Raw genomic sequence first — 26,638 nt, 5'->3', positions numbered from 1 at the left:
AAGAAGGGCTGTGCTTATCCCAACAGCAGAGAGATGTTGATAAAATGCAAAAAAAAAAAAAAAGAAAAAAAAAAAAGAAAAAGAAAAAGTACGTTCTGCATCTCCCAGGATATGCCATGCTGCTTGTTTAATTAGAAGGGGCAAGGGTCCCTCCTGAATAAACCAAAAATAGCCTTCCAGGGAAAAAAATAACTCTGTCTGGGTATTCTGGGGGATTCCTGGAAAGAACAGCTATACAATCTCCCCCAGTCTTGCACAAAACAAGAGCCAGAATTTTGGATGAGGAGTATGTCCAGAAAGCCAATCTGCTCTGGGGGACAAGCCTCCTTCACCTTTAATGCTGGTAAAAGGAAATAGAGTGTATTTTCCTCTCCCCCTTCATTTCTTCTTCTACGTTTTTTCATCTGCCCATCGTGGATGTATTTGATGTCACATGTCACCCCCACGTGTCAGGGGGCAGCTTTGTGGGGAGGCTTGACAATAAAGCACATCCCCAAGAGATAATTCAGGTTACCAGGACACCTTAGCAAAATAACCTTAAACCCTCTGCAGGGTCACACAGGCCCCTACTGCCTTCAAAGGATGAGTTATTGGAAGATTATACAAGGATTAATGTCTAATGACTGCACGCAGCCTGGCCAGGACAACTCTCATCATCCAGAAAGGCCAGCAGCAAACCCCAAGCCAAGCAACAGGCGTGAGGTCAGTGATCTGTGCTCGGACAGACAAGTCAGGACCGTTCTGGAGAGCCTGGCAGCCTTTGGTGGCTGAAGTCCTGCCAGCAGCCCCCTTCTTTCTACCTGCTTCCAGCAGTGTTGGGGACAGGGGCAGTGCTGGGGACAGGGGCAGTGCTGGGGACAGGGGCCGCAGGCAGAGCCCCATCCAGCTGCCAGGGAAGGAGGAGCTCTATGCCAGCGCCACCCGAGGTGCCCAAGGACACACGGCCACTCCCGCAAGTCTCTGCCCCGGGGCATCCATGTGGTATTTTTTGGTTTTAAGAAACCATAGCAAAACACCTGCTGAGTACCCAGCTGCTTCGAGAGCTTGTTCTTGGAGGAACAAAGAGCAGTAATGGCCACAGCAATGTCTTTTGTCACTGAAGAAAAGGAGAGTATAAAAAAACCAGCAGAAATACTTGCAGTTCTCTCCCGGAGCACTGAGCTGCAGCACACCCCGAGCCACACCCCGCTCATTACACAGCTGTTCTCTCAACTCTGCTCAGGGAGGGTGTCTCCAGGTTCCTCATGGAGGGACTGCTGGGCTGTGTTATGAGCCAGGGAGCAGCCGGGCTTGCCTTTTATCCCCAACAATCCCACTCAGAATGCAGGTTCTCCTGCCAGAGGATTGCCCACCTGTGGACAGGTATTTGCCCACAGGAGGCAGAATTCGCCTCCAAAGCATCACTCCTGCTGTGCCTCTCAGAGTCACGGCATTGACTCAGTTCTGATACAGCCCTCATTGTCTCCCTAATATCTGAACATGTCCTTGACCTCCCTGGCAGGGCTGCCCCTGCCATCAGTTAGCTTGTGTGGATACCAGGAAACTGAATACATAGGCTTATAGTTCAGTGGAAAGTTCTGCTGCCGTCTTAAATCATAAAGCACAGCTGCTGACACAGCAGAACTGCAGAATGAGGCATCTGAGCAGCCTGGGCTGGGAAAACGCCGGCAGCAGAATAAGGGCAGGGAGGGAGAAAGGACAGGGAGGCCAGGAGTGCAGATCAAAACTCGCCAGAGTGCAGCTGTATTGGGTTATCCACCATGGATGCATCCCTGCTCATTTGCAGCTGGGAAAGGAAAGGAGAGCTGAGATTCAATGTCTGCAAATACAAAATAATGGCTGGAAAACAAAACAAAACAAACCCCGGGCTTAAATATATCTGCAAACTCACACAGGATAATGAGACATTCTGAGGAGGAGAGGGATCTTGGGAGTCTGGGTGGAGAGTGCAGTGAAAGCACCCAGGTCCTGTTTGGTGAACAAAGCCAGCCTAAGGCTGGGATGGCTTGGGCAGGGAGGGCATGGAGAACAGGACAGGAGCCACTGACACATCTGCACATGAAGCGTGGCTGGCCTTGGTCTCCCGTCTCAAAAGGGACACAGCAGATCTTACAGGGCTCAGAGGAGGAGGAGCAGCAACAGGGAGCAACTCCTGCAGGAAGGCTCTGCAGCTCAGAGGTGACACTGGAACTGCTTCATGGACAGCACAGCTGGCAAAAACAGGGACACTTTTTTGTGACATGAGGAGTAACAAATGAAAGGAAAAGTTTCAAATAATGAGTATCAGCCATCAATCAAAGGGGTTTTCAGGATGTGTTAGTTCCATATTACATTAAGGGGCATTCACCTTTAGATGACTTCGGTGTTACCTCCAATGAGTTACAGGCCCAGGCTTTCTCTCCAGACAGTAGAGAAGGCACTGAAACACCAGAGTGTAACATGTGCCCCATGGTGGACAGCCAGAGCAGGTCATCACACCAAGGAGAAGGGTAGCCCCAGCACTTCTTCCAATGCAGGCATCTACAATGGTCTTGGAAAAATATTTAGACACCCTCACCCATGGCCCTGGCAGGACAAAGATTCCCAGCAGCCTCCCATTGACAAGCAGAGGTAGAATACCTTCCCAACACACCTTCTGCTAGAGCCTTTATGGACCTTTGTGAAGGCAGAACACCTGCACAGGAATCAAAACCCTTTCCCAGGAACACAGCCTGCAATTTCCCTTTCCACCCAATGGGATTCAAATAACCTAATTCTTGCTCTGCATTCATACTCTCTCTCTCTCTCCCCCAGATTCCCTCCCAAGAAACGCCAGCCATGTGGTAGATACATGTAATCATAGCACTCTGACAGCAGCTTTTTCTCTCTGGTCATTAATTCTTTTCCCTGGGACCTTGGTGAGCATTTGAAATCCTGCAGCAAATCCAATGGGCTGCCTTTATTTTATAATCAACATGGCATAAAAGGCTTTCTCATTTCCCTCCTCAAAATGTAAATATTTTTAGCTTCAAAAATACCTTGTCCTGTGTGCAGATGTCACTGGTTATGTCCTTATCTCAGGCCAATGAGGAGGTTCCTGTTTTCCATGGAAAACTCATGGAGCAGGAGGGCTCACTGCTGCATGGGAGGCAGCAGCACCTACCTCAGGCACAGCCTCTGCCTTCATCATGGCACATGCCACAGATCACCATCAGAAACCTTCCCTTTCCCCTCTCCAGGAAAAAAATAGAGGATAAAACAGGAGAAAGGAAAATGCAAAAGAGCCTTTCAAACCCAGCTACCTTCTCCCTGAAGACTGGCATTTCTAGGAAAGCAGGAGCCCCCTGTAGGTTATTTCAGTGTGCTGGAAACACTCTGTGGCATGACACAAGTGAAGCTGGTGCAGGAGGGAATCCAGGGGTGCTCAGCCCCTGGGCAGCCAGGCCAGAAGCAGCCACCTCATCACTGAGAGAGAGAAAAGGAAGATCCAGTGATGTGTACAGCCGAGCAGGGAGGGCAGTGCCAGCAGCCCCCAAGACAGCAACCTCCACGTGCTCAGCTGCAGAGGCTCCAGCTCAGAGCTGCCAGGGAAGAAACATCTGAGCTCAACATCAGCTCTCCACCAGAGTGTCCACACCGAGGTCAGCTCAGGTCCCAGCATGGCCTGGACTGCACCACTGGAACTGGCCAACATCCCCAGATGCAAGCCATCACATCCTCTCTGGAGCTGGAGGGGAACGAGGACAAGAGCAGATCTGGAGGAGCAGTGAGGCTGGGACATGCAGGGAGATCCCTGCGGGTGGGAGGCAGGAGCAGAGTGAAGAGGGTTGGAGAAGATTTTGGTGCAGGACCTGGGTCATTCAGGCTTAGGATTCAGCTGTGCCAATGAATAGCTCAGGAGAGCAGACTGTCCCACTTGGGACATGAGGGAGGAGGGACAGCAGGAACAAGGGCTGCACCAGGTGGGTGGCCGGGGAGGAAAGGGTGCTCCAGACCAGGCAGGAGCTGTGGGGCTCAGTGACAGGTGACAGGAGGGTGCTAAAGGCCAGCAGGCAGATGGTGAAACTGTGATTAGAAACTCACTCCAGCCATAAATCTCAGGGACCTGAAATGGAGATGGGCAAGCCCCAGATGGCTTGGAAATCTGCTTGGCGGAGTCCAGCATGGCTCAGCGTGCATCTGGCTTTCCTTTCTTCCCATCCTCCTCCTCCTCACCAGGTTTAACCACCTGCAGCCAGCTCCTCACAGCCAGAGCTGAACCCTGAAACGAAAATTCAAGGGACCCTCTGAAACAAAAAATCCTCTAATGCATGAACTAAAGAGCAAAACCTGGGCCCCAACAACAGTGTCGTCCATCCTGGCACGGGACTCTGGCTGTATTGCTGGGGGTTACAGGCACACGCCATCCCTGGTGCTCCTGCCTTGGCAAGAATGCTGTGGCACCATCCAGGGGGGCACGGGAGGCTCAGGACTGTACCATGGTGCACCAGCAGAGCTGGATGGATGCAGGTTCCCTGCGGCCACACACGCTATTTCTGGATATGCTGAAGAGCTGCTTAGGGCTGGATTTGCAGGCGACCATGGGGGCGTATCAGCTGTCCGTGCTCTGGAAGGGGGCTGAGGAACAGAAAAGGGGCAGGAGATTGGGAGAGGACGGGTTTTATATAGAGATCCATGGGAAAACCCTGTCTCCAAACAGAGTAACCTAGCACCAGTAGTAGTACCAGTTCCTGCCCATGGATCCAGGACAACAAATTTCTCCACCTGCAGGCAGAAGAGCCCAGTGTTCTTACACTCCTGCCTGAAAAGCACCAGCAGCACCCACGAAAAGTCACACTGCCCATGCCAAGCTCCGGAACCCCCTCTCTGCCAGCGGGTGCCTCCCACAACCTTTCCCAAGGCTGCCGGAGAGCCCTTCAGCCCACAGGTGCTGCCGCTCCCCCGGGACCCCCGGCCAAGGCGGGGGCTGGCAGCACGGCCGGGACAGGGGCCAGTGGTAAAATTAGAACGCGTGTCCCTGCCAGCCCCTTCTGCGAGCTGCAGGGACCAGCTGAGCCTGTCTAACCCGCACTGTAACCCTTCATGTCCCCCGTTTTGTGGGCTGGGACAGTTACTAGAAAGCCGGGGATTTGCAGGGCTTTCCTTTTTGATCAGCCGTGTCCAGCTACCCCAGACAGCCGGGCTCATGGGCTGATGGGGCAGAGAGGTGGGTTTTTTTGGATCCTTTGGGACAGTCGGAATTGAAGCCTGCAATTCCCTTCTCTGCTGTTCCTTTTCACTATAGACAGTCCTGAAGAAACCGATCCTCCCCGCTTCAAAGGTTCGTGTCCCCTTTCCAGCCCCTTCTCCCCACCGCTGCCCTCCTCCTGCAGCAGTTAATATTATTTACGCTCCTAAGCATCCTTTGAGTTCTGTCGGGGGACAGGATCCAAAGAGAAAGCCTTTTAAGGATTTGTGCCAGTGCCGAGAAGCGAATCCCCCCCAGCGAACAGTGGTGCTGGTGGATTTGAGTGTAGACAAGTGCTTTAAGCTGAAAAGGGCAGAGAGAGGGGAGGGAGCCGGGGGCACGCTCTGAAACCAGACCCCCCCGCCCGAAAACGCAGCTCCTTCCTCTGCATTAGGAAACGGATCCCTCCTGCGATTTCCTTTCAAAGGTGACTTGTAACCTCTTCATTAGGGTCGGCTTTGGCAGAGCCCTGATGGTGCAGCTGGCAGGGCCGGGGCTGCGCTGGGCGGGAGCGCTCTCGCCTTGCCAAGGCTGGGCAGCACTCGCGGCTGCTGGGCGCAGCGGCGGCTCGGCGGCAGCACCGGCGCCCCGGCCACGCGCTGATGGGTACCATGGACTTTAAGACAGATGCCAGTGCAGTCACCATCAATTTGCTGCTTATTGTGCGCCCCGAGGAGGCAGCGAGCAAGGAGAAGGGGCAGCGAGAGGGGCAGACGGAAGGCGGCCGAGGCGCAGGTAACATCGCGCCTGCACCGGGCGAGGGAGGGCAGGGCTGCAGCTGCACGCGGAGAAGACAAGCAGCAGCTTTGGAGCAGGATTCGGGCGTCCTCTCCTCTTTCTCCTCTTTGCACACGTGCTGCCAAACTCCAAAACGCCAACTTTGGTGTAGAAGCCCAGCCTGTCTCCGCTGGTGCAGCAGAGCCTTGCTAGATCCATGCTCCGAGCTGCGCCCTGCCCAGCTCCAGTGCGTGCAGTCCCGGGTGCACGAGCGGGGACATGCAGGGACACTAATCCGAGAGCTGTGTTTGCAGCTTGCTGTGTCCCGCGCTGGCCCCGAGGTGCCCCCACGGGCCCTCTGAGTTGTGCAAGGGGAACAGGGAGAGGGCTCGGCAGTTTTACCCCAGGCCAGCGTTCACTGCCCTGGAGTACAGGAGCAGAACTGTTTTGTTTGCAGCGTGCCCAGGCTTTGTCTCTGAGGCTCACTGTCCTGAGCCATTTATAGCTACAGTTTGGGACAGTGTCCCTGGCCCAGCTCCCTGTCCCGCAGAGGGTCTTCCAAAAAGCTACAGCTGTGCTCTGCCAGGGAAGACTCCCTACAGAAGAAAAGGGGGGAGGATGAGTATTCCTATTCTAAAAGCTGGGAGAGAAGCTGAATTTTCAGACAACCCGTCCCAGGGTAACAGGTATAGGCAGAGCTGTGTCCATGCTCCATCAAGCACGGCATCCAGCACCTGCTCAAATAAGAGCAAATCCTATCAAAGCAGCTTAGGCCTGCACTATTGCACTTTCTGCCCCCTGGTATTCCATTCTTAAGCAACAAGAACTGCAAGCCAAGGCTGTAGATGAGACAAAAGGTGGATCCTGATGGCACCTGGCATCAGCTGGGATAATGGGCTGCATGAAAGGGTTTGGGGTGCTTGGCCTTCAGGCAGCGCCAACACTTCAGTCCAGGAGGACCCTGCCAATCTCCCATTTCTGTCTTACAGGTTTGGAGGGTGATGGCAATGGAAACAGCAGATCACAGCCACCTCAGGGCACAGACCTGAACGGTACGTCACCCTCTCCCTCTGTGAGAAACCAACCCCAACACATAACCCAAAGCCCCAAGCTGTGCTTCTTGAGCATAAATGTGCTTCACAAAACCCATCCCTTTCCAGTGCATTCAGGGGCTCCAGTGAAGGCACATGGAGGGCCCTGGGAAGCATCCCCTCCCTCCATGCTCTCCCTGCCCCATGGACAGGATGCACAGGGATGGCATTGCCGAGCTCCCACACATCCATCTGCAGGGATTCTCCTGCCATGGAGCTCGGTCAGATTACAAGTGCATGGAGCTCTTACATTTCACAGCCAGCTGATGGCAAGGGAAATTCAGTGCCCTCAATTCTCAGGTTGCAGCTAGAGCTTCCAGAGACTTCCCCAGCACTCACACAGCTTTAAGTAGGATCTGGAGGATGCAAAGAACCTTTTCAACCATCTCTCCACTAGTCCTTTCTTCCCCCCTCAGAGGCTGAGCACAAGGCAGGTGGGATTGCTGACCAGGAATGATGTAGATTCTAGTCCTCAATGTTTCACTGCCAATTCCCAGCCTTCTGCCCCAAAATAGTTGAGGAGGAACATCTGAGGAGGCGACCCCAGAACTATGGAGCAGCTCCCGGGGAAGGGACTCAAACCATCCTGCTTGCTTTCCTGGCAGCCTAAGCAGAGAAAGGCAGGGGCAAGGGTAGAGCAAGACACAGGTAATTCTGATGGAACCAGACAGTGGATTTTTGTTACACCAAGGAGAAGCTTTGCTTCCACAGGTCAAGCAATAGCAGTGTGCAAAAGCCACAGCTGCTCCCAGCAGGATGCCTGGCAGCAGCCCTGATCCAAGTCCCTCTGTAATCAGTGGTGGCTGGAGGCTGCACACAGTCTGGGAGCAAACAATATTAAATGGCAAGACACTACTTTGGGGCTTGTTTTACAATGCAAATAACAAAAGCCTCCACTCCAGGAAGCAGATAAATACCCTGCGTTCTCTCCCTCTGTCATGCTCAAGAGGTTCTGCAACCAGAGCTGCAGAGTCAGCTTCCTCTATGAGTGAGTAAGAGGCTGGTATTGATCATTTCCCACCCTGAATTAATGGCAGAGGTGTTTAGTATGCACATGGGAATCCTTCCCTTTCAGCTCTACCTTAAGCACAATTTAAGCCCCTGGGAGGGGGGAATTCAGACACCAGAGGAGCAAGCAAATCTTTGGCTCCTCTGGCATCACAAGGGTTAATGAATTGCCCTTTCACCAGCCGTGTTACTGTCCCTTATGAGACCTCTGACACCCCTGGTGCTGCCACAATATTTTCAAACTTTTATAATCCGGAGCCCCGCTGAGTCAAAGAGGCTGTGGCCCCACTCCACAAGATCCTGTCGCTCTGGGGACTGGTCCTTGTCACGGCCACACAACACAAATGGACTTGGACAAGCTGTGAGATCCAGGCTGCCCCCTGGCTTCTGGTGGCTGGTGGGATGGGGATCCCAGGACACTCTGAAAAAGAGCAAGAGATCACCCTGGCTAACAGCCACCAGAGCCTGGGCTCGGTGTCCCCTGGCATTTTCTCTCTCCCCAGGGCACAGACTTGTGCTGCTTCCCTCTGTGTGAACCCTGGGCATGTCGAGTGCTGCCCACACCTCCCTCTGCCCTGACGACTCGAGGTGCAAGACAGCCAGGGTCTCCCAGAAGGGAGAGGTGAGAAGCAGGATGAGTTGCTGACAACCACACCGAAGTTCCCACTTCACCTCCAAGCCCCCAGCACTGCCCTTCTCTCCCCGCCCCCTTCTCCAAACACCCCCTGGTCCAAGCATCCCCATCCTGAGCAGCAGCAGGCTGGGCTGGAGCATCCTTCTGGAAAGGGGTCAGGCACCCCGACCACGAACAACTGAGCTTTGAATCTGAAGAACAGGGTTGATCTTCCTGAGTCCTTCCTTGCCTCACTGCTGAGCAGGGCTGATTTAATCCCATCCTTGCTGACTGTTTGGCTCTCTCCAAGGCACTGAGATTTCCCCTTTGTGCCCCCAGGCCAGTGTGGCCCCACAGATCCCCGTGAGCAGACACCACCCCTCATTTTGGGCCCTGACAAAGGTAAGTGGTGACCCAAGAGACAAGAGCAGGGCTTCACTGAGCTCCCAACAAGCTTTTTCTCCAATAAAATAACCTCAGAACATCCCAAAAGAGAGAAAATATCCCACCCTGGGGCAGCTGCCCCTCGAAGCATCTGTTGGCCAAGGGCTTGTCTGGTCACAAAACACAAGGAGAGCAGCAAGTGCTTTTCTGAGCTTGAAGCAACCTGGTCCAGTGGCAGGGAGTTGGAGCAAGAGAATCTTTAAGGTACCTTCCAACCCAAACCATTCTATGATTCTTTATGAAGGATATCTCGATCAGGAATAATTAAATAAAAGATCATAAAAGCACCAGCAACCATTTCGTACCATCAGTTTTTAAAGCAATGATGTAGCACATTGAAAAATTCCTGTGGAATTACTTTTTTCATTTGTTAAATGCCTTTTAAACTCATCAGCAGAAGGCATCCATCACCAATAAGTTTGTTTCTTAAAAACAAGGAATCTTAATTTATGGGGGGAAACTTAGAAAGTGAAAGCTGGGGAGAAAACCCACAAAAAAAGCAAAGTAAAAATAATCTTGAACAATAAAAAAGGACCCCTGAAAAAAAATAAAGTTTAAGGAAATCAAACCATTTGCATAAAGTCTTCTCCTTGAGAAACAATTTCATTTTATCTTTGAATAAACTGACAAAATACACCAGCCAGGTCTGTTCTGACACCCTGGTAACCATCCTAGCATTGGACTCAAGCTCTAAGATTCAGGCTTTTACAGCTTATACAGTAATTCTTGCTTTCTGGTTTTGAGGCTTAAAGGCCATTGTATCTCTGCATAATCACAGGAGAAATTTCACTTTTTTAAGGGTAAATGCTGCAGAAAAACTTATTCTGTGATGGAAATGCAGATTCCCACCTAATCAGCCAGTTCCAAGAGCTGACTTGAAAGGAAAACCCCAAATGTCATGAGGCTCTTGATAAACGTATGGGAGGTATGAGTGGATGGCAGCCCTCAGGTGCATTAACATCTTGACCTTCAGTCTCCTGAGTAACTTCTGCCTGATCCAAAAGAGAAGCCCAGCAGCACATGGAGCTCCTCCAGGGAACCTCAGAGCTGCAAACACTTCTGAAATACCTGCCAAAAAATGCAGTCTCTGTCAGAAAGTTCAGGTAGTTTCTATAAGATTTTCCCTCACTCTTTTTCTGGTATTTCTCTCTCTGAAACTTTAAAGACCAGAGACTGGGTTTCCAGGAGAGGTTTTTCTGGAGTATCAGGGCATGCCTGGACCACAGCTGGCTCCTCCAGGATGTTGCCTCTTACAGGCAATGGCCTTTGCCAGACATTTTAGTATCACAAGTCCAACCCTTTTCACTTCAAGCCTTTCTCTGTTTAATTCCAAGAAAAATCAATGGAAGACATTGATTCTCTGCTTGCTGTAGCTCCATCAAGAGCTCTTTAATATGGTGATAAACCTCGGCTATCACCAGAGCTGCTGCTTTGTCCAAAGTTAAGAGCTGCCTCGGCAGGCACTCCTGCCCTCTCCACCATATCCTGGTTAGTTTTCCCTTTTTAGGGAGTTTATCATTGTTTCTTGCAGGAACACAAGTGACAGTGGAGATTCACCACGAGGATACCAGCCCCCAACTCATCAAGAGACTCTCCTTGGGCAAAGGTACAGCCCCAGCTTTAAACCCTGGCAGACGCTCAGCCCATCCTCCCTTCCCTTCACCAGAGCCAGGGAGCTCCAGGGGATGCTGCAGCCAGGGAGCCCAGCAGGGCTCAGGGGATCCCACTAACCCTGCCTGGCTTGTTGCAGGTTCCCAGAGGCTGAGAGGACACTACAACAAAGGTGAGGCTCTGCTCAATCACAGTGTCTCCAAGCTCTCCCTCCCTTGGGAGGCTGCTCCCAGGAGAAGACATTCCTCCCATGGGGAGGCTGCTAAAGGGCATGTGCTGCTGGACCTGCCCGTGACTGGGGCTTGAGGAGCAAAATCCTTCTGCTCTTGGGGCGTGGGTGTCTCCTCCTCTGGCCCCGGGATAAGGTGGGTAGTGACACTCCAGTGTCCCTCTGCAATCCCCCAGCTGCCACAGAGCTCCCACCATGGTTATCCAACAGCTCTGGAGCTCAGCACTCCTTTCTTCCATGCCTGGAGAGGTTTGGCAGTGGTGAGCTGGGGTTTGATGTTCCCAATCCTCGGGCTAGAACAGGAGATGCCTGTCTGCTGGGGAATGTGGGCTCTGAGGGATGGCAGGGAAGAGATGCAGAGCACACTCCATAGGGTCCTGGCATCCATGTCCAAATGGGCAAAGAAGAACCTCAATTCCAGCTTTTTCCACCCAATCCTGCTCTCCACGATAATTTATTCCTAGCTGTCTTTTTTCCTCCCTTTTCCTTTCCTTTTTTCCTTTTTCTTCTCCCTCCCTCTCCCTTCTCTGCTTCGCAGGTTTCCAGAAGACTGAGGCCCCACCACCACCGGGAGCAAAGGACCTCCACGGTAACTATCCATTAGCACGAGTAGCGTTCATCTTCCCGAGCCCCTGTTCATTGGGATGGCAGAGGGGAGTGCCTTTTGTCCCCAGTGCCCAACCCCTACCCGAGGCTCCCTACCCAGGGAAGGCAAACAGGCACAATGCACAGGACTTGTCCCAGGTACTGTGCATCCCGTTCCTGCACAGACCCTCTGCAGATATAACCTGGAAAAGACAAAACCTGATAACCACATTTAAATAAAAAGACCATACCCCTACCAAAAAGACAAAAAGTAATTTACAGAGATGCAGAGAGTGGGAACCTTTAAATGTGTAAATCCAGTTTCTCTCTCTTTAGGTCATGTACAACCTCTTTTCAGGGAAAATACAGATAAACAAATCAGCACGTTAAAAAATAGGTGCTGTGTGCCTACATGCTGATTTTGGCAGACAGGTGCCTGCCCGACACAGGGATACGTCCATCCATTCCCCATGGCTCGCTGATGGGAGACAGCAGTGTCAGCTCATTCCAAGACTATTAAAAAAAAGTCAGTTATCTGGTTAATTAGAGCAAGTTATTTACCCTTTGTTCACACCGAGTAGAACCAGGAGCTCAGAACCTGCAAAGATGCAGAGCGTAGGCACAGCAGATTCAGTCCAACTGCTCCCAGTGTTACACTCCTCATGGGCCTGAATTCTGGCACAATTGTGGCCCTTTACCATGCAAAACTCCTAGAGAAACACAGCCCTTTATTGCTGGGGTTTTTTTTTTAGAAGTCATGTGTTTTCTAAGGCTTGCACAGTAGAGATTTTCCCTGATACTTCTGCATAGTTCTCCTGTCCCTCCATACAGTATCCCAGGATTTTCCATGCTATTATGCAGTGCCAAAGTTGCAGGGGCAGCTCACACTCCAGCACTGCACAAATCCTAGCAGTCTAGACAGGATGGCTCCTGCTTTCTATGCAGCTGGCAGGGACCTCCTGCGGGTGCCCTCTTGTCCTCTGCTCCCTAAGCACCCGCTGAGGGATGTCTTCATGGGCCAGGCAGGAGCTCTGTTCCCTTGTTCCACCATACTGCCAGGAAAAACACTCCCTCCCTTCCCAAAACAATGACAACTCGTTTTTTCCCAGTATATCCATGGGACAAATCCTCTTTGAAATCCATGCCAGTAGATTTGGAGCAATTTAAGAAGCTGGATGACTACGCATTAAAAGTAAGTCTTGCTTTTGCCTCTGTCCTCCTCCCATCTCCCCTGCAGTAACTTTCCATGAACCTGGTTCCCAGCACCAACACCAACTTAGGCTGAGCGATGGGGCATTGGCATTAGAATCTCCCAAACAAGTGAAAAACCTTTTTTCTTTAACCATTAGTAAAGAAATCCTACTTTTTTTCCCTCTCTCTTTCTCTCTATATATAAATATATGTGTAGAACTATAACCAAAAATACATGGACCTGCAGCACTGTGGCTCTGTTTTTAAGGAACCTGGAGGCAGAGCAGTCTCTGGCAGGTGGGGTCCCACTGGTTCCAGAAGAACAAAGGATGAGGAGGACAGGAGATCCACCACAGGGTTTTCCTCACCATGACCTTGCAATGCTTCCTCCATACACACAGGTGAACGTCAAGAACAGCGTGGAGGAACTGGTCAAAGCCCTGCTGAAACAAGCCCGGACTGACCTGGAGAAGGTCCGAGCCATATGGATGTGGATATGCCATCACATAGGTAGGCTGAGGTCTCCAACTGAAGATAAGGCTGCCACTGTCACTCTTGTCCCACTGCCATGGCAGTTTCCTCTGTATTTTTGGGTTATTTCCATGTGGGAAGTGGAATGAAGGCTTTCTGGAGGTTTTTATCCAGAAATGCATCCAGTGGGTCTCTCACCACTTCTGTTTCCCAGTCCTTCTCCTCGCACTGCCAGGCCCCACAAGGTTTGTACATGATTAACCTGTAACTCCATTTGAGGTGTGACCAGACAGGTCCCTACCATCCAAGAGCCAGAGCAAAAGCCAGGCTGCCCAACACCAAGGGCCTGCTTGTCACCGCCAGAGCCACCCAACACCACCAGAGTCCACTTCTGAGGGGGTGAACAGGGAGCAGATGATCCAGATTTCAGAAGAAACCTGGTCTAGTGGAAGGTGTCCCTGCCCAGGGCAGGCAGGTTGGAATGAGATTATATTTAAGGTCCCCTCCCACTCAAACCATTCTAAGTTTGATCTCCATGCCCATGCCAAGTTCCCATAGCCCAGTACACCTCCTCCAGCACAGTCTGATGCTAGCGCCTTTGCTCCGGGAGGGCCCCAGTGTCACACAGGTACCACCAGAAACCATCCAGCTTCCTTGCCCAGCCCCGTGTCTCACACTGGCACCTACCTGTAAGATTGCAGTTCCTGCCTGTACCTGCACCTTCTCAACCCTCCAGGGAGCTGCAACTACTCAGGTTCCCCTGCCCTTTCCTACTCAGTCCCAAGCCTGAGTTACACAATAACCAGGAGATGGGTAGAGGAGGAGAAGGCAGCACTAGTAGCCTCTCCCATCTGAGAGAGGGCTTCTTGCTACCCCAGTGCCTTGATGGGGGGAAACTGCATATGCAACATGATGGCATTTTGCATAACATAAGCAAAAATGTTTCTTTCCCGTTAAGTCTTGGGGACAGAGTGGCAGACCTGTCCTTTCCTTCACCTACACATCCTAATGGGGCACTGCTGCAGTGCAGGCCAAGTGGTGGAGGGGAAAAGAGCAGTTTGGGCAGCACTGGCCTCATCTCACACCCACTGAGATCAGCAACAACAGGGTTAGCATGGTTCGGTCAGTCTCAAACTACTTTAGTCTTGCCCTGAAATATGGAGAGTGCTGATTCCAGTGCATGTCCTGAAGCCCAGGCTTTGACTCACCCAGCACTGGTTATCTGTCTTTCCCCTGTTAACCCATTTCAGCCCACACTACCTGGGCCAGGCTTGGTTGGAGTCAGTCCATAGTCCTCAACACCCAGGGGATGTCTCTGGCCTTATCAGCTATGCTGGGATCTCCTCGCAAAATCTTTTACACCACCTTGGCCCTGCTTCTCATTCCTTCCTGTCAGACTGACCCCTATGTACACACACAGAAGAGAAACAGAGTGGGGAATTTAAATCTGCAGGCAAAAATGCAATGTATTTATCCTGGAATTGCACTGATAACATAAACTCCTTCCTTGGATGGACTTTATGTGAGAACACTACTCTCTGGGCATCTCTTCCCACCCTGTTCAATTCCGGCCTGTGAGGTGCTGCTATGCCCATGCAGCATCAGCACTAAGGGAAATAATTATTTTAGCGGTCATTTGTGGCACAAATAGAAGGGCCCATGGAGCCAGCACCCCTCCAAGTGCCCTGTAACTTTGCTGGTGGTCAGTGAACAGCCAGGGTGGAGCAGCCAGCCTTCCCCAGTGCCTGGAGCCAACGCCGAGGAGGCATCAGCCAAGCCCCTTGGATAAATCATGAGCAGTGGCAGCATTTCATCAAAGCACACACACAGCCTGCTGCTGCCTTTCTTTCTCTGCCCCAGCACCAAGGGGAGGGGGAACCAGCTGATGCAGCATTCCTGAGAGCTTTGTCAGAAAAATACATCTGTATTTTAAGAAGGAGGTTATGGACAGGGCCAAGGTTGGTGGTATTGAATTAACCTTCCCAGACCAGTTCCACAAGCTCTGTCTGAAGGAGTCCTGCTGTGCTGCTGTTGTGTACTCATTCCAACAAATCAAGATTCCCTGAACTTCCAGGTATTGATATGACCAGACTGGACAGGGCTTGGAGCAACCTGGTCTAACGGAAGGTGTTTCTGCCCCTGGCAGGGGAATGGAATGGGATTAACCTTAATGCCCCTTCCAACCCAAACTATTCTACAATTCTGTGACTCACTTGCAGCAAACCACTTCAAGTGTTTCCCAACAAGCTCCTTGTCAAGCATTTTTAATATAAATTGCTTGTAAAGAGTACAAAAGCCTCAGCAGTTTCTTTTGAGGTAGTACCAATCCTACTCCTTCTAATGCAGTGTGCTCTGGTTTATACTGGGAGCTCCTCAGATTGTCGATCCTCCACCTGAGGGCAATTTTTGAGGACTCACATTTTGTCCAAATGTCAAAGTTTTCCTCCCAATTGGATTCAACTGCGGAACCCCAGGCCAAACTTAGAGCACAAGGTGATGAGGGACAGAGCTGTCCCTGTGCCCCAGCAGTGTCTGGGCCACCCTCCCCAGCACAGCCATGGCTCGTTCCCTTCTGCTCAAGCTACCCAAGCGTTGTCCTGCTGCCCCTCGGTCCCATTGCCTCAGGCTTTTGGATGAACTTTTGTCTGTGTTCCTTCCCCCAGAATACGACGTCGTGGGCTACCACAACAAAAGCCAGCTGTCGAGCAAGCCCAGAGATGTGTTTCAGATGGGCAAGAGCATTTGTGAGGGCTATGCTGAGCTCTTTGAACATATGTGCAGGTAAATTAAGTTCAGAAACATTCAATGCCGGGGAGAGTTAGCATTCTTTGTCATCTCCGTGCCTATCCTGTCTGCCTTTGCATTGACTGATGTGACTTTAAGCAGGACGTGGAACTTTAGCTTTCCAGCCATGCTGTGGAAAAACAGCAAGTCCTAGAAAGGTCAATTTTGCTCTCTCCTCCACTCCCTCCCCCCCCTCCCCAGCATAATTTACTTGGTGCCATCTGCTGAGCTTCGCATTGCATTAACATAATGGCAGATGAAAACATGGAGATAATTTGATTAGAAGAAGTAGGATTTTCCTTGGGGTATCTGGATGTGAAGGTTAAAAGCATTGCAAGACTTGAACAAGGAGTGATGTGTCCAACCTGCTCCCTTGCATGTGGTAGGCAGAGTCCCAGAAGGAACTTCCCCTAAACCCTCTGGAGATGCCCCATCCCCTCCAGGAACACACCAGGGACACTGCCTGGCACTTACCACTCTGTTCTGTGTCCAACCTCAAGGTGCAGCACTGTTGAGGTCAATACTGCAACTCCCATTTTGTAGCTACCATTGGCATTTAATGACTAAAATCCTTTCTTCTGCCAACAAAATCTCGTAGACTTCACTGGGGATGAGTCACCTAAACTTTCTCACAGAGCAGGGCTTTACAGTCACAAAGCCATTTCTCAGAGGCAGCCCCTTCCTTGGTAGGGAGCACAGCGATGCAGCCCCAGTCCCAGTTTCTAAGGCAAGGAGAACCACCAAAATCCACAGCAAGGAAAGCAATGAAGGTTCTTGGAGTTTTGGGGATCAGCCTTAGGCAGAAAGGTTGCCCAGAAGGAGAAAACTGGACCTGATTACTCAGGGGCAGGAGATTGGAAGGGACTTCCTAAAGTAATCCTAAGGGGGTGGGCTTGCAAGATGGCCCTCCCAGGAAGCGGCTTCCCTTGGAAAAAAATCCCAATTCCCTTGGAAAAATCACAGGCTAGTTATTAATAGCACGTGTAAGTAACTGGCTTTCCATGCCATGCAAAAGGATTTGAGGTTTTCAACATGGAACAGACAAAATCTACAGGGAAAAGGAGAGATTAAAAAAACCCCAGCATACTGTGCCAGATGCTGAAGTGGTAAATGCTTCCACCCAACAACATATCCCACAACATACATTTGGTCCATTCCAACCCAAACCATTCTATGACACTGGCTCTTGTTTTCTAAAGAGTAAAGAAATAGGATGGTGAACTATGCATTTATAGCTGCATCCTATGAAACAGTTATTAGCAGTTAGAAGGGGGAAATTTGCATCTGTTCATTAAAAAGCATATGCTTAGTTCATTAAAAGCATTAATCTTTCCAAGGATATCTCTGACTATTTAAAGGCTCTGTTGATTTACTCGCAATTCCTCAGTTCCAGGCTGATTAATCACTATGTGATTCAGGAAACCTCCCAGTCATCAAGACTATTATATTGTCAAATATTAGCAAAATGTTTAGCTCCTGTTGTAAAAAACTGTACTTAAAGACAACACTCCTTTCTTGCACAGAGATCTCCTCATCCCTTGTCCCTCTGCTCTGTGCTGCTCTCACACTGAGTCTAAGCAGAAAGGCAGGAGGCAAAGAGTGTTCATCTTATAGAAAGACTTTTCAGAGCCAGGTTTTGGGGAGTAAAAGGTGTTCGAACGTGCTTTTTTTCCCTAGCTCCTGTGAGGGAACTTGAACAAACAAACCAATTTGCCAGTTACCAGGAGTCGCCCCAAAAGTCCTGCTGAAGGCAACAACTGATGTTGATTGAGTCCTACTTGTCTCAGTGCCAGAGGGAACAATTCCTGTTGCAGACACAACACTGTCACCTCTGACCACAGCTTTGGCAGCCAGACTTCCTCCCATTAGCTGAGATTCCTGTCACAGAGGAAAGGTGGGCACAGACAGTGGGAAGCTGGCCATAAGGCATCACTTTCCAAACATCAGGTGTGATAGCAAAGAATGTAAACACAGGTTCCTGACCAATATTTCAGCAGCACTTATCAAGAACTGGCTCCTCAGCTGACAAGCAGACTCGAGGTAGCATGGCTGAATGAAGCAGTGCAAATTCATGAATCCAATTTAGGGCAAACCTCGCAGCCTGGAATTAGGGAGACACTCACTCACCAGGGTTAGTGATGAAGGCACAATAATTATTTTCCCAGGAGAGGTTTCAGCAGCTCTGGGAGCAAAGCTGGCCTCACTGCCTGAAGGGGATCTGACCAGTTAGCTAGCTATTCCTTCTTCCTAACCAGTCTGTAAATATTCCAGCTTTCACATCCTCTTGCTTCTCCCATTTCCTGCAGGCAGTAGTTTTCCTTCTTTTCAGGCACAGAGGCATACACCTACCTACCACAAGCATAAACCATTCTGTCTCCTTCTGGAGAAGCCAGATTTGCTCCTTTTTTAGTTGAAATGATCAAAGTCAACCTAAAATCAAAGGGAAGAAGATGCCATTGAATTCCAGTGATGCCTGTAGTAAGAGAATTTCCTACTGTTTTTGAGGCAGAAAAGCACCTTTGTGTTTAATCTCTTTGCTGCACCAAGCAAACGTTGCCAACTGTTTCTTAATTCAGTTCTTCCAGTCCATTTTGTATCTAGGTCATCTTCAACCTCACACTGTCACTTCAACCAGTTCTGGAGATCTTCCCAATCTTCTCTCTGCCTGCTTAATTTATCAGTATGAAGTCATTGACATGAGAGAAATGAGCACCCTTTTCCCCAATACAGAATTGCTTCGTGGATTTTTGTCTCTCCATTACTAGAGAGACCAGTTTAAATGCTCTGGTCTTTATTTTGAGAACTTAGAACACATCCAAGCACAAACTCTTCTTGCTGCTTTGCCAATGTTCAGTGTAATTGAGAGTACCGTGAGAGCAGAAGTTGTCCCTTAATGTTCCCTCTGAATATCCCAGCTAACAAGAATGTCTAGAGAAGCCTGGAAGGATTAGACACCAATCCCCATGAAATTAGTGGGAATTTGGTACTTAGCTCCTTGAAACTCCTAGGATCAAATCTTCACTAAAGCTCCCAGGCCAGCTCCTAGTCTCAATTACATCATGCAAATCCAAGCTCTCACCAGTCTTGTCAGTGGAGTTGTTCCAGATTTACTGCCCAACTCCACGTTAGAATTCACTCACAGGGACCTGTGGGCTGGCAAGGGCTTTCCAGACCACCTGCAGTACCAGGTTTCTCCGTGGCATTCCTTCCAGCCTGGCCTGTTTGCTCTGGATACTTGTGGAACAGGCAGTGCCCGCTATCACTGCTCCATCCCCTCCTTTGCTGAAGTGCCCACCTCCCCTGGAAACCAGCACCCTCGCCCTGGAAAAAGCAGCCCTCACTACAAGCTCCACTGCACTGCCAATTGCCAGCCAGTATCTGTTATCAGGCCTCGACTTCTTAACAACCATGCTAATTATCTTCCCCATAAATATCACTTTTCTCCTGAGCTAAACCCACATTATGCAGACAATCTCACTCTGGAAGCCTGCACACTTTATTGCTTAAGGTAGTTGTTCCATTTAACACACTCCTCAATGAAGAAGAAAAATGTCAATGCTGTCCTACACAAAAGACAACACTCCAAGTGAAGCAATTTTAGATTAATGGTGAAATAAGATGCCAATGTTAGAATCCATCAGGAGAGAGCTTATTAACACAGTGCTTATTTAAATCTTATTTACACATCCACGCAGGTATTCATCACGTTTTTAGAAAGAGACTATTTAATCATTTCTATCCTGGGCAAGCACAAGCTCATTCTTTCAGGAAACTAAATCAGCATCCAAAATCCCATGAGGTCCCAGATACCTTAGCTGGTGTCAAACACCAGGCCCACTGTCACGGGGAGAGAACAGCCTGTGCTTTTAATTTATAATTACATGGGCTAATTGTGGACAGCAGCAAAGGGATTCCACTGAGTAACAAGACAGAGAGCAATTAAGCACACTTTATCTTGTCATCCTCTAACAGTGCTGAATTGATGGTGCATCAGGCAAAAAGACAGAGAATATGCAAAATTGGGAGAGAAAAGGCCCTTCCTCCAGCAGCCTCTGTGCAAAGACTACAAAAAAAACAGCCCCACCCAACACCTCAGGCATCATCACCTTTTCTCCTTCCCCAGAAGTACCTGACAGGTTTAAAACAGAACTCTCCTGCTGCAGCTTATCATTTCTTTTCAGTCTTGCAGGGATACAGTGCAAGAAGCTCTCAGGACACGCCAAGGGACACGGGTACAAGACAGGGCAGACCTTCACAGGGGACTCTGACCATGCCTGGAATGCTGTCTACCTTGAGGGAAGGTGGCACTTACTGGACAGCACCTGGGGGAGCGGTTCTGTGGATGATTCCTTCACCAAGTTCACCTACAGGTAAAGAACACCCTCTATCTTAGTACATAAACCCTCCACAAAGGCAGAAGGAAAGCTGATAGGATTGGCAAACCCACAGACACATTTGGTGCCACAGGAAGACCCAAAGCCATGAGCAAGGTACCCAGGGTACCCATACAAGGCATGGAGCATAGCGTGTAGAGAGATAGTAGCCCTGAGCAGCAAGTCACAAACTGCTAAAAGCCAACTGGGTTTGCTTGTCACATCTTCAGTTTAGGCAATAGCCTGTGGCACTCGAGTCACAGCTTTTGTGAATTGATTGCAGTCAATACCCAGTTCCTCCCTCTTTGTCCTGGAGCCTGTGGGTGCAAGGGAATAGTGCGAATATCCAGGATTTATCCCAAAGCTCAGCATTTACCCTGGAAACAGAAGACCAAAGCTCAGGTTTCTTCTCTGCCTGGGGAATTTCAAACCCACGGATCTCAGTTTCTCAGCAACTCAAACCACTCCAACATCCTCCTGCTGAAACCACCACCACCGTGCGGGGGAAGAATTCACTATTTGTAATTATTCCTTTTCCCTAATTTCTCCTTTCTCCAGGTACAATGAGTTTTACTTTCTGACTCACCCAGCCCTGTTCATTAACAATCACTTCCCAGATAACAGTAACTGGCAGCTTCTTAAGCCCACACTGACGCTGAAGGAGTTTGAGAACAACATGCTGCACAGCAGCAACTTCTACATGCTGGGGCTGCTGGCCACACACCCAGAGACTCCCATCATCCAAACAGGTAAGGGAGAAGCCGTGGAGCTCCTTCCCTCATGCATCCCTCATCCAACACACACCACTGTGCACCTCTCCAGGCAATACTGAACAACCTGAGTGAGTCCAGCAGCTCTTTTAATTTAAAACCATTCAGGGGCCGCAATTGAACAAGGCCCACATTTGAGACCCTCTCCCTTGGATTTTCCAAGAGCTGCAGGAATTTAACTTGGCATTTGTGAATGCCAAGAACAAAATTAAAACTTATGGCCATCAACATTTTAGGACGTAATGAAGACTTCAAGCTGTTTGGGAACAGGCTCACAGGGAGGTAGATTAATCTCACATCTACATACTGGGGAGTTCCTGCACTTTGAAGCTCCTGGGAGCAGCTAATGGGTTGGCAACTGGGTCTAATCACCTCTAATTCAGCCCTTCATGATAACAGAATTATAGAATTCCATAATGGTTTGAGTTGGAAGGGGACTTAAAGCCCATCTCATTCCAAACCCCCACCATGGGCAGGGACACCTGCTACTAGACCAAGTTGCCCCGAACCCCATCCAATCTGGCCTGATGGTACTTTCAGTTGTATTTCACACAGGCTTTCACATTCTGTCAGACCACAGCTCCATGTCAGGGCACATCAGAACAGGATAAATGCACATCTCCCAGACAAAGGCCACTCTCATTCTTTCTGAAGAGCACTGGTCTAAGCAGACAGCTGACAAGCTATGACCTGCCAGTTGCAGCTCTTGGTTGTACTTCTAGAGAAACAGCAACTTATTTGGCCAGATTAGCCTTCCCAGAACAGCAGGTACATGCAAAATCTGTTCTGACACTCCTATTGCAGCCTCTTTTCTTTTGCATTTCCCAGTAAATGGAAAAGCCTCTATATCTGTGGACTGCCGTTCCAACATGTTATTTACGTTTAAGCTGAAAGGAGCACAAGAACACGGTTTGATGACTTTGGAAAAACACGGAATGAAGCTGGATATCTACCCACAGAAGACAGGGAGCCACAAGCTGGAGATCTTTGCCAAGCCCTCCAAGGCTGAGGCTTCGGATGATGTCTACAAGTGCGTGGTGGAGTACGTGGTAGAGTGCGAGTCGGTGGACAAGGCCATGTGCTTCCCCAAGGACCTGCGCCAGCCCGTGGGGCCCAGCTGGTTCTCAGAGTGCCACGGCTTCCTGCAGCCGTCACACAGGGAGCCCATCCTGCACACCAACGACGGGCGCTGCTCCTTCACCTTCAACCTGAGCAAGGACATCAGCATCCTGACTTTGCTGCACACCGACGGCAGCAGCCACGCCGAGGACATGGGCAGGCAGCACGTGCTGCAGATCCAGCGCAGGAACCAGATCGAGCTGAAGGTCCAGCTCCCTCACGCAGGGAGCTTCGTCCTCCAAATCTACTCCAAGAAGAAGTCGGATCCTGGTAATTACGACTACACCTTCAACTACCTCATCAGGTGCCTGAACATGGAGGTGAAGTGGCCAGCCTTTCCCCAGAGCTACAGCAAGTGGCTGCAAGACTACGAGATCCTGGAGCCGCTCTCGGGCCTGTTGCCAGCCAACCGCAATGTCCAGTTCAGACTCAAAATGCACGGCATTGCCAAGGTGCTGGTCCAGGCTGAGAACATCTACCCTCTCACCCAGAACAAGGGTGTCTGGGAGGGAACCTGCAGCACCTCGGGGTGCAGAGAGGTGTTTGTGATGGTGCACGAGAACGCAAACCACACCTTCTACTCACAAGTCCTCAAATATGAAGTTGAGGCCCAGTAACACCCACTCCTTGTTCTTTCACTCACCTGCATGAGCCAACTTCCCCAAAGTGCCCCAAACCAGCACAGCTTTAGGAGATTGCTCATTCTCTCAACCAAATTTGTTCTTTCAACAAATGCAGGACAAGAGTTGAAGGCTTTTGTCAGACTGCAGGCTCAGAGATGTCTAAGGAAGCAGAAAATCCTGTTACAGAAGGAGCAGCAGTGGAAGACACGAGATAAATCCCTTGCCTCCATTTCAGTAATGCTGTCCAGACAAATACTGGAAGAAAACAACAGACTGTCCGCAGGGCATTCTGTGCCATTTATGGACCATAAGAAAAGTCTTACAAAGGCTACTCCAAGAATTCACCTAGTTATGGGGCAGGATGAAGAAAGTGCACCCTGTTTTTGAGCAACAACATTGGACATGAGGGACTTCAGGATATTTAAATCAATCAAAACGCAAAATACATCTGAGGAGAGAGGAGAGTTAGGAAGAAGATGAAATATGAAGTTTCCCTGTGCACTTCACTGTCTTACAGATACCAATAATATCAGAAAAATACTTTTTACACTCACTCTTAAATACAATAAACACAATTATTTTTACCTTTTTATATTAGAGTATTGTAGACACTTTTTCTGCTGTAATTATATCTGAAGCATATGGGTCTTTCCATAACCAAAATTACAGTAAAATAAGAATAAAATTCTCAGAAATCACTCCTTCCTCCAACCTGTCTATGCAATGCTGCAACTATAAACTATTGGGGTTAAGAGGGAGAGCAGGCTGAGTGACATTATTATCCTAACAAATGTAACAAACCATTTGGTGCTGTACTCTTGGAAAATGCTTCCATGCACAAGGCAATGAGGGCCTTCTACTGAATCCCACAACTGCACATCCTGAGATGGAGCAACATTTTCATAACTGATTCAGATGCCTGTGAGCATTAGCACGACCCAAGAGGTATTACGTTTGAGCTTGAATTGAAAATAAACTTGTTATGTTTTTGCACTTTGTTTCATTGACCAAACAATATGAATTCTCTTCCCAAAGCTGCTGTATTTTCCACACAAAAGAGGTGGGTTATTCCTACATTCCCTCCTCAGTGACTGGTGGCAGGAATTACTCACAGGGCTGCCCACCTGTAGCGGGCTCACTCCTACGTTACTCTTTGACCCCAGCACGGAGGGTTGAGTTCCCATTTCAGCAGGTTAAGTACCTGCAGCTGGATTCCGGGATCAGCACTCTCTGTGAGGATGCAGGCTGCTGTAGACAGGAGCTGCAAGCATAAACACAACATGTAAGCTAACAGGGCTTACTACAAGGTAAGCTGAGAGCACAGTTTCGGGGTCTTTTTGTATACTTGGCAACAAGAGGCTCCATATGCAACATAAAAGTAGGTTTTAAGTCCTCCCCTAAATAGCTCAGTGTCTTTGCCCTCAAAAACTGGTGGCAGCAGCTCCTCCCTGCAGGAACACTAATGAGCAGTGGAGCCCAGCAGGCACCCGCTCCCTGGGCATCAACACAGACTGAGCAGCACAGATGCGAGGCAGACTCGGGGATCTTTTGTTTGCCTAAGGACCTTGAAGGCTAAAGCAGGTATTGTCTGTCAGTACAGACAGCCCTGGTTTATTTTGGTGCCTGGCAGAAGGGCTCTTTTTTCTCAGATCCCATTTTTCAGATCAAGGAGGACACACTGCAATAACTTTCATTTCACAGGTCAAGCTGATCCAGTCAAATACGTCACTTCTTACAATGGCAGGATAAGGAAGCATCCCAGAGAGCTTAGTGACTAAAGAAAACAACTTATTCCACTCAACAGGGTCAAGGATACCAAAGTAGAGGCACCCTTCATGGAACCACACATTTGATGTTCACTTACACACACACACACACGAGCACAAAGCCTTTCCACAGCTGACACTGCTGTGAACACTGTCCCTGCTCTTTGTCTCAAAGACTCACTTCCACAAGCCCTCTCTCTAAGCCCACATGCTCTGCTTCTGCCTCAAGATGGCAGGGGGAACAAACACCCCCGAGAGAGTAGACAAAACAGTTTATGTAGTATTGCCCCCTACTTAGCACAACCCCAGGGAGTATTCCCTGTTCCTGCAACCCAACTCTGCAAAACCCAAGCATCTGCAATTCCACACATCTACAGAGTCCCAGATTCTTTCACCCCCCAAAGTAAAGAGGGACCCCAAGCAGAGTCACACCCATAGCAGAACATCTGTAACATACTAAAGACAGATGAAGCTTGCACAGCTTCCCACTCTATAGATGTACAAAAGGAAGTGCTGGGTATAAAGTTCCACGCTTTTGTCTCAAACAGAAAACAAACATTGGCTTTGCCCTGCAAGTGTGCAAGAAATTATTTAGTGCTATCGAAGGCATAAGTTCAAAGACAAAAACCCCCAGTCCAGCTTCATTAATTATAAAGTTTCCAGGGCCAGGTGATCATTGCAAGGGAGGTTTGACACTGCAAAAGCAGAGAATGCCTGAGAAACCCTGCAGCCACAGATAAAAGCACCTCAGAAGTCTGCACTTGCTGTGACATCTCCCTCTAGGATAAACAAGGCTCCTTCTCCTCCTCCTCATAAAAAATGCACATTCTTCAGCACAGCCAAGGTTCCAACAGCAGGAGAAAAGCTCTGGAACAGACTTCTCAGTTATCTCAGGGCATCTGCAGTGAGAGAAGGTGGGAAAGACAGCATACACACACCAACACAGGGAAGGAACTCAGCAGTTCCCCTGCTGCAGATGCTATTTTAGATGACATTAGTTCAAATTTTCAGTCTACTCCCTGAATGAAGCTGCTTATTACAGGTGTTAGAAATTGATAAAACCGTAGGACCATAGCTGCTAATTAAGCAAATGGATCATCTTCAGTCTTGCTCTTCCCTTCTGCCAACATGAACTACCAAATATCTCTGAAGGGATATGGAAGAGCACATCAGAAACAAGGCAAAATGTCTCCTGAACTTCTGAAAACACCAACAGCATGATGCAACACTCAGTAACCAAGTTAATGAATCTTCGGGAAATACAATACTATTTATAAGCTATCTTTTCAAAAATGAAATTGGTGACCTCAGTGAAGGCTGTGAGGAATCCCTAAGGGTTCTGGCATACCACACACTCAGTGCATCTATAGGTTCATCTGCAAAGAGGAAAGTTTGGTGTATTATGCTGTACAGATTTTATCAAAATGCCCCATGCCCAACAAGTCCTTACTTGAGATCTGGACAGATAGGTTGGATGTTCCAAAACCACCCAGGGACAGCTCTGCAGAGGATGCAAGGCCAGTGCTGACTTTGTGCAGAACACAACCACAGTCCAGCCCCAGCTGAGGGCAGTTCAGCACCTCATTACAAAGGCTGCACAATGAGAATCCAGAATGGATTTGAAGGTTTTAGCCACGTGCAAAGAACTCCACAAGAAAGCCAAAATACAAGGACTTTTGCATTGGAACATTTCTAAATTCTAGGATGCAGAGGGGCATGCCCAAGTGCAGCCCCAGTCTGCAGCCAGGCATCCCCTTGGCTGAACTCACCTGTCTGACACAATGGCTGGGCTCTGTGTACATGTGATGCTTTTGAATTCCTGTTCCTTGACAGAATTGAGCTGCTCTAACACAAGGTGACACAGATGGAAAGGAACAGGAAACTTATGGACATGGAATGTCCTCATCCCAAGGTTTGCCTGTACAAAGGCTGTGAAGACTCAGCCACAGGAGAACTGCAAAGACCCCAAAATAAAACAAGTCCACAGGAAATAAGTCCTGTTCACTCATTAACAATTTACTTCCCTCGAGGAAAGAC

At 49.4% G+C, this 26,638-nt stretch overlaps 1 protein-coding gene across 1 annotated transcript; it reads left to right on the top strand.

Moving 5' to 3' along the window:
• On the top strand, window positions 1-22,829 carry KY (kyphoscoliosis peptidase). The gene is made up of 13 exons (XM_062499293.1): window positions 1-10; window positions 5,768-5,941; window positions 6,913-6,975; window positions 8,975-9,037; window positions 10,611-10,685; window positions 10,830-10,862; window positions 11,458-11,508; window positions 12,614-12,696; window positions 13,097-13,205; window positions 15,830-15,947; window positions 20,132-20,320; window positions 20,882-21,072; window positions 21,922-22,829. Exons 2-13 carry the CDS (start codon window positions 5,809-5,811, stop codon window positions 22,827-22,829), a joined length of 2,016 nt encoding a protein of 671 aa, XP_062355277.1. The 5' UTR covers window positions 1-10; window positions 5,768-5,808.
• Window positions 22,830-26,638: the final 3,809 nt, after the last annotated feature.

Source organism: Cinclus cinclus, chromosome 10, assembly GCF_963662255.1.
Source record: "Cinclus cinclus chromosome 10, bCinCin1.1, whole genome shotgun sequence".
Taxonomy (NCBI): Eukaryota; Metazoa; Chordata; class Aves; order Passeriformes; family Cinclidae; genus Cinclus; species Cinclus cinclus.
Note: the sequence above shows the minus strand (reverse complement) of the source record. Positions and strands in the feature narration are given on the sequence as shown.

What these genes read in the sequence shown, in the direction of transcription:
- KY (XM_062499293.1), top strand. Translation starts at nt 5,809, where the DNA reads ATGGGTACCATGGACTTTAAGACAGATGCCAGTGCAGTCACCATCAAT. An exon ending in TGGATGACTACGCATTAAAA is followed by an intron (nt 12,697 to 13,096) that starts GTAAGTCTTGCT and finishes CCATACACACAG; the next exon opens with GTGAACGTCAAGAACAGCGT. An exon ending in TTCACCAAGTTCACCTACAG is followed by an intron (nt 20,321 to 20,881) that starts GTAAAGAACACC and finishes TCCTTTCTCCAG; the next exon opens with GTACAATGAGTTTTACTTTC.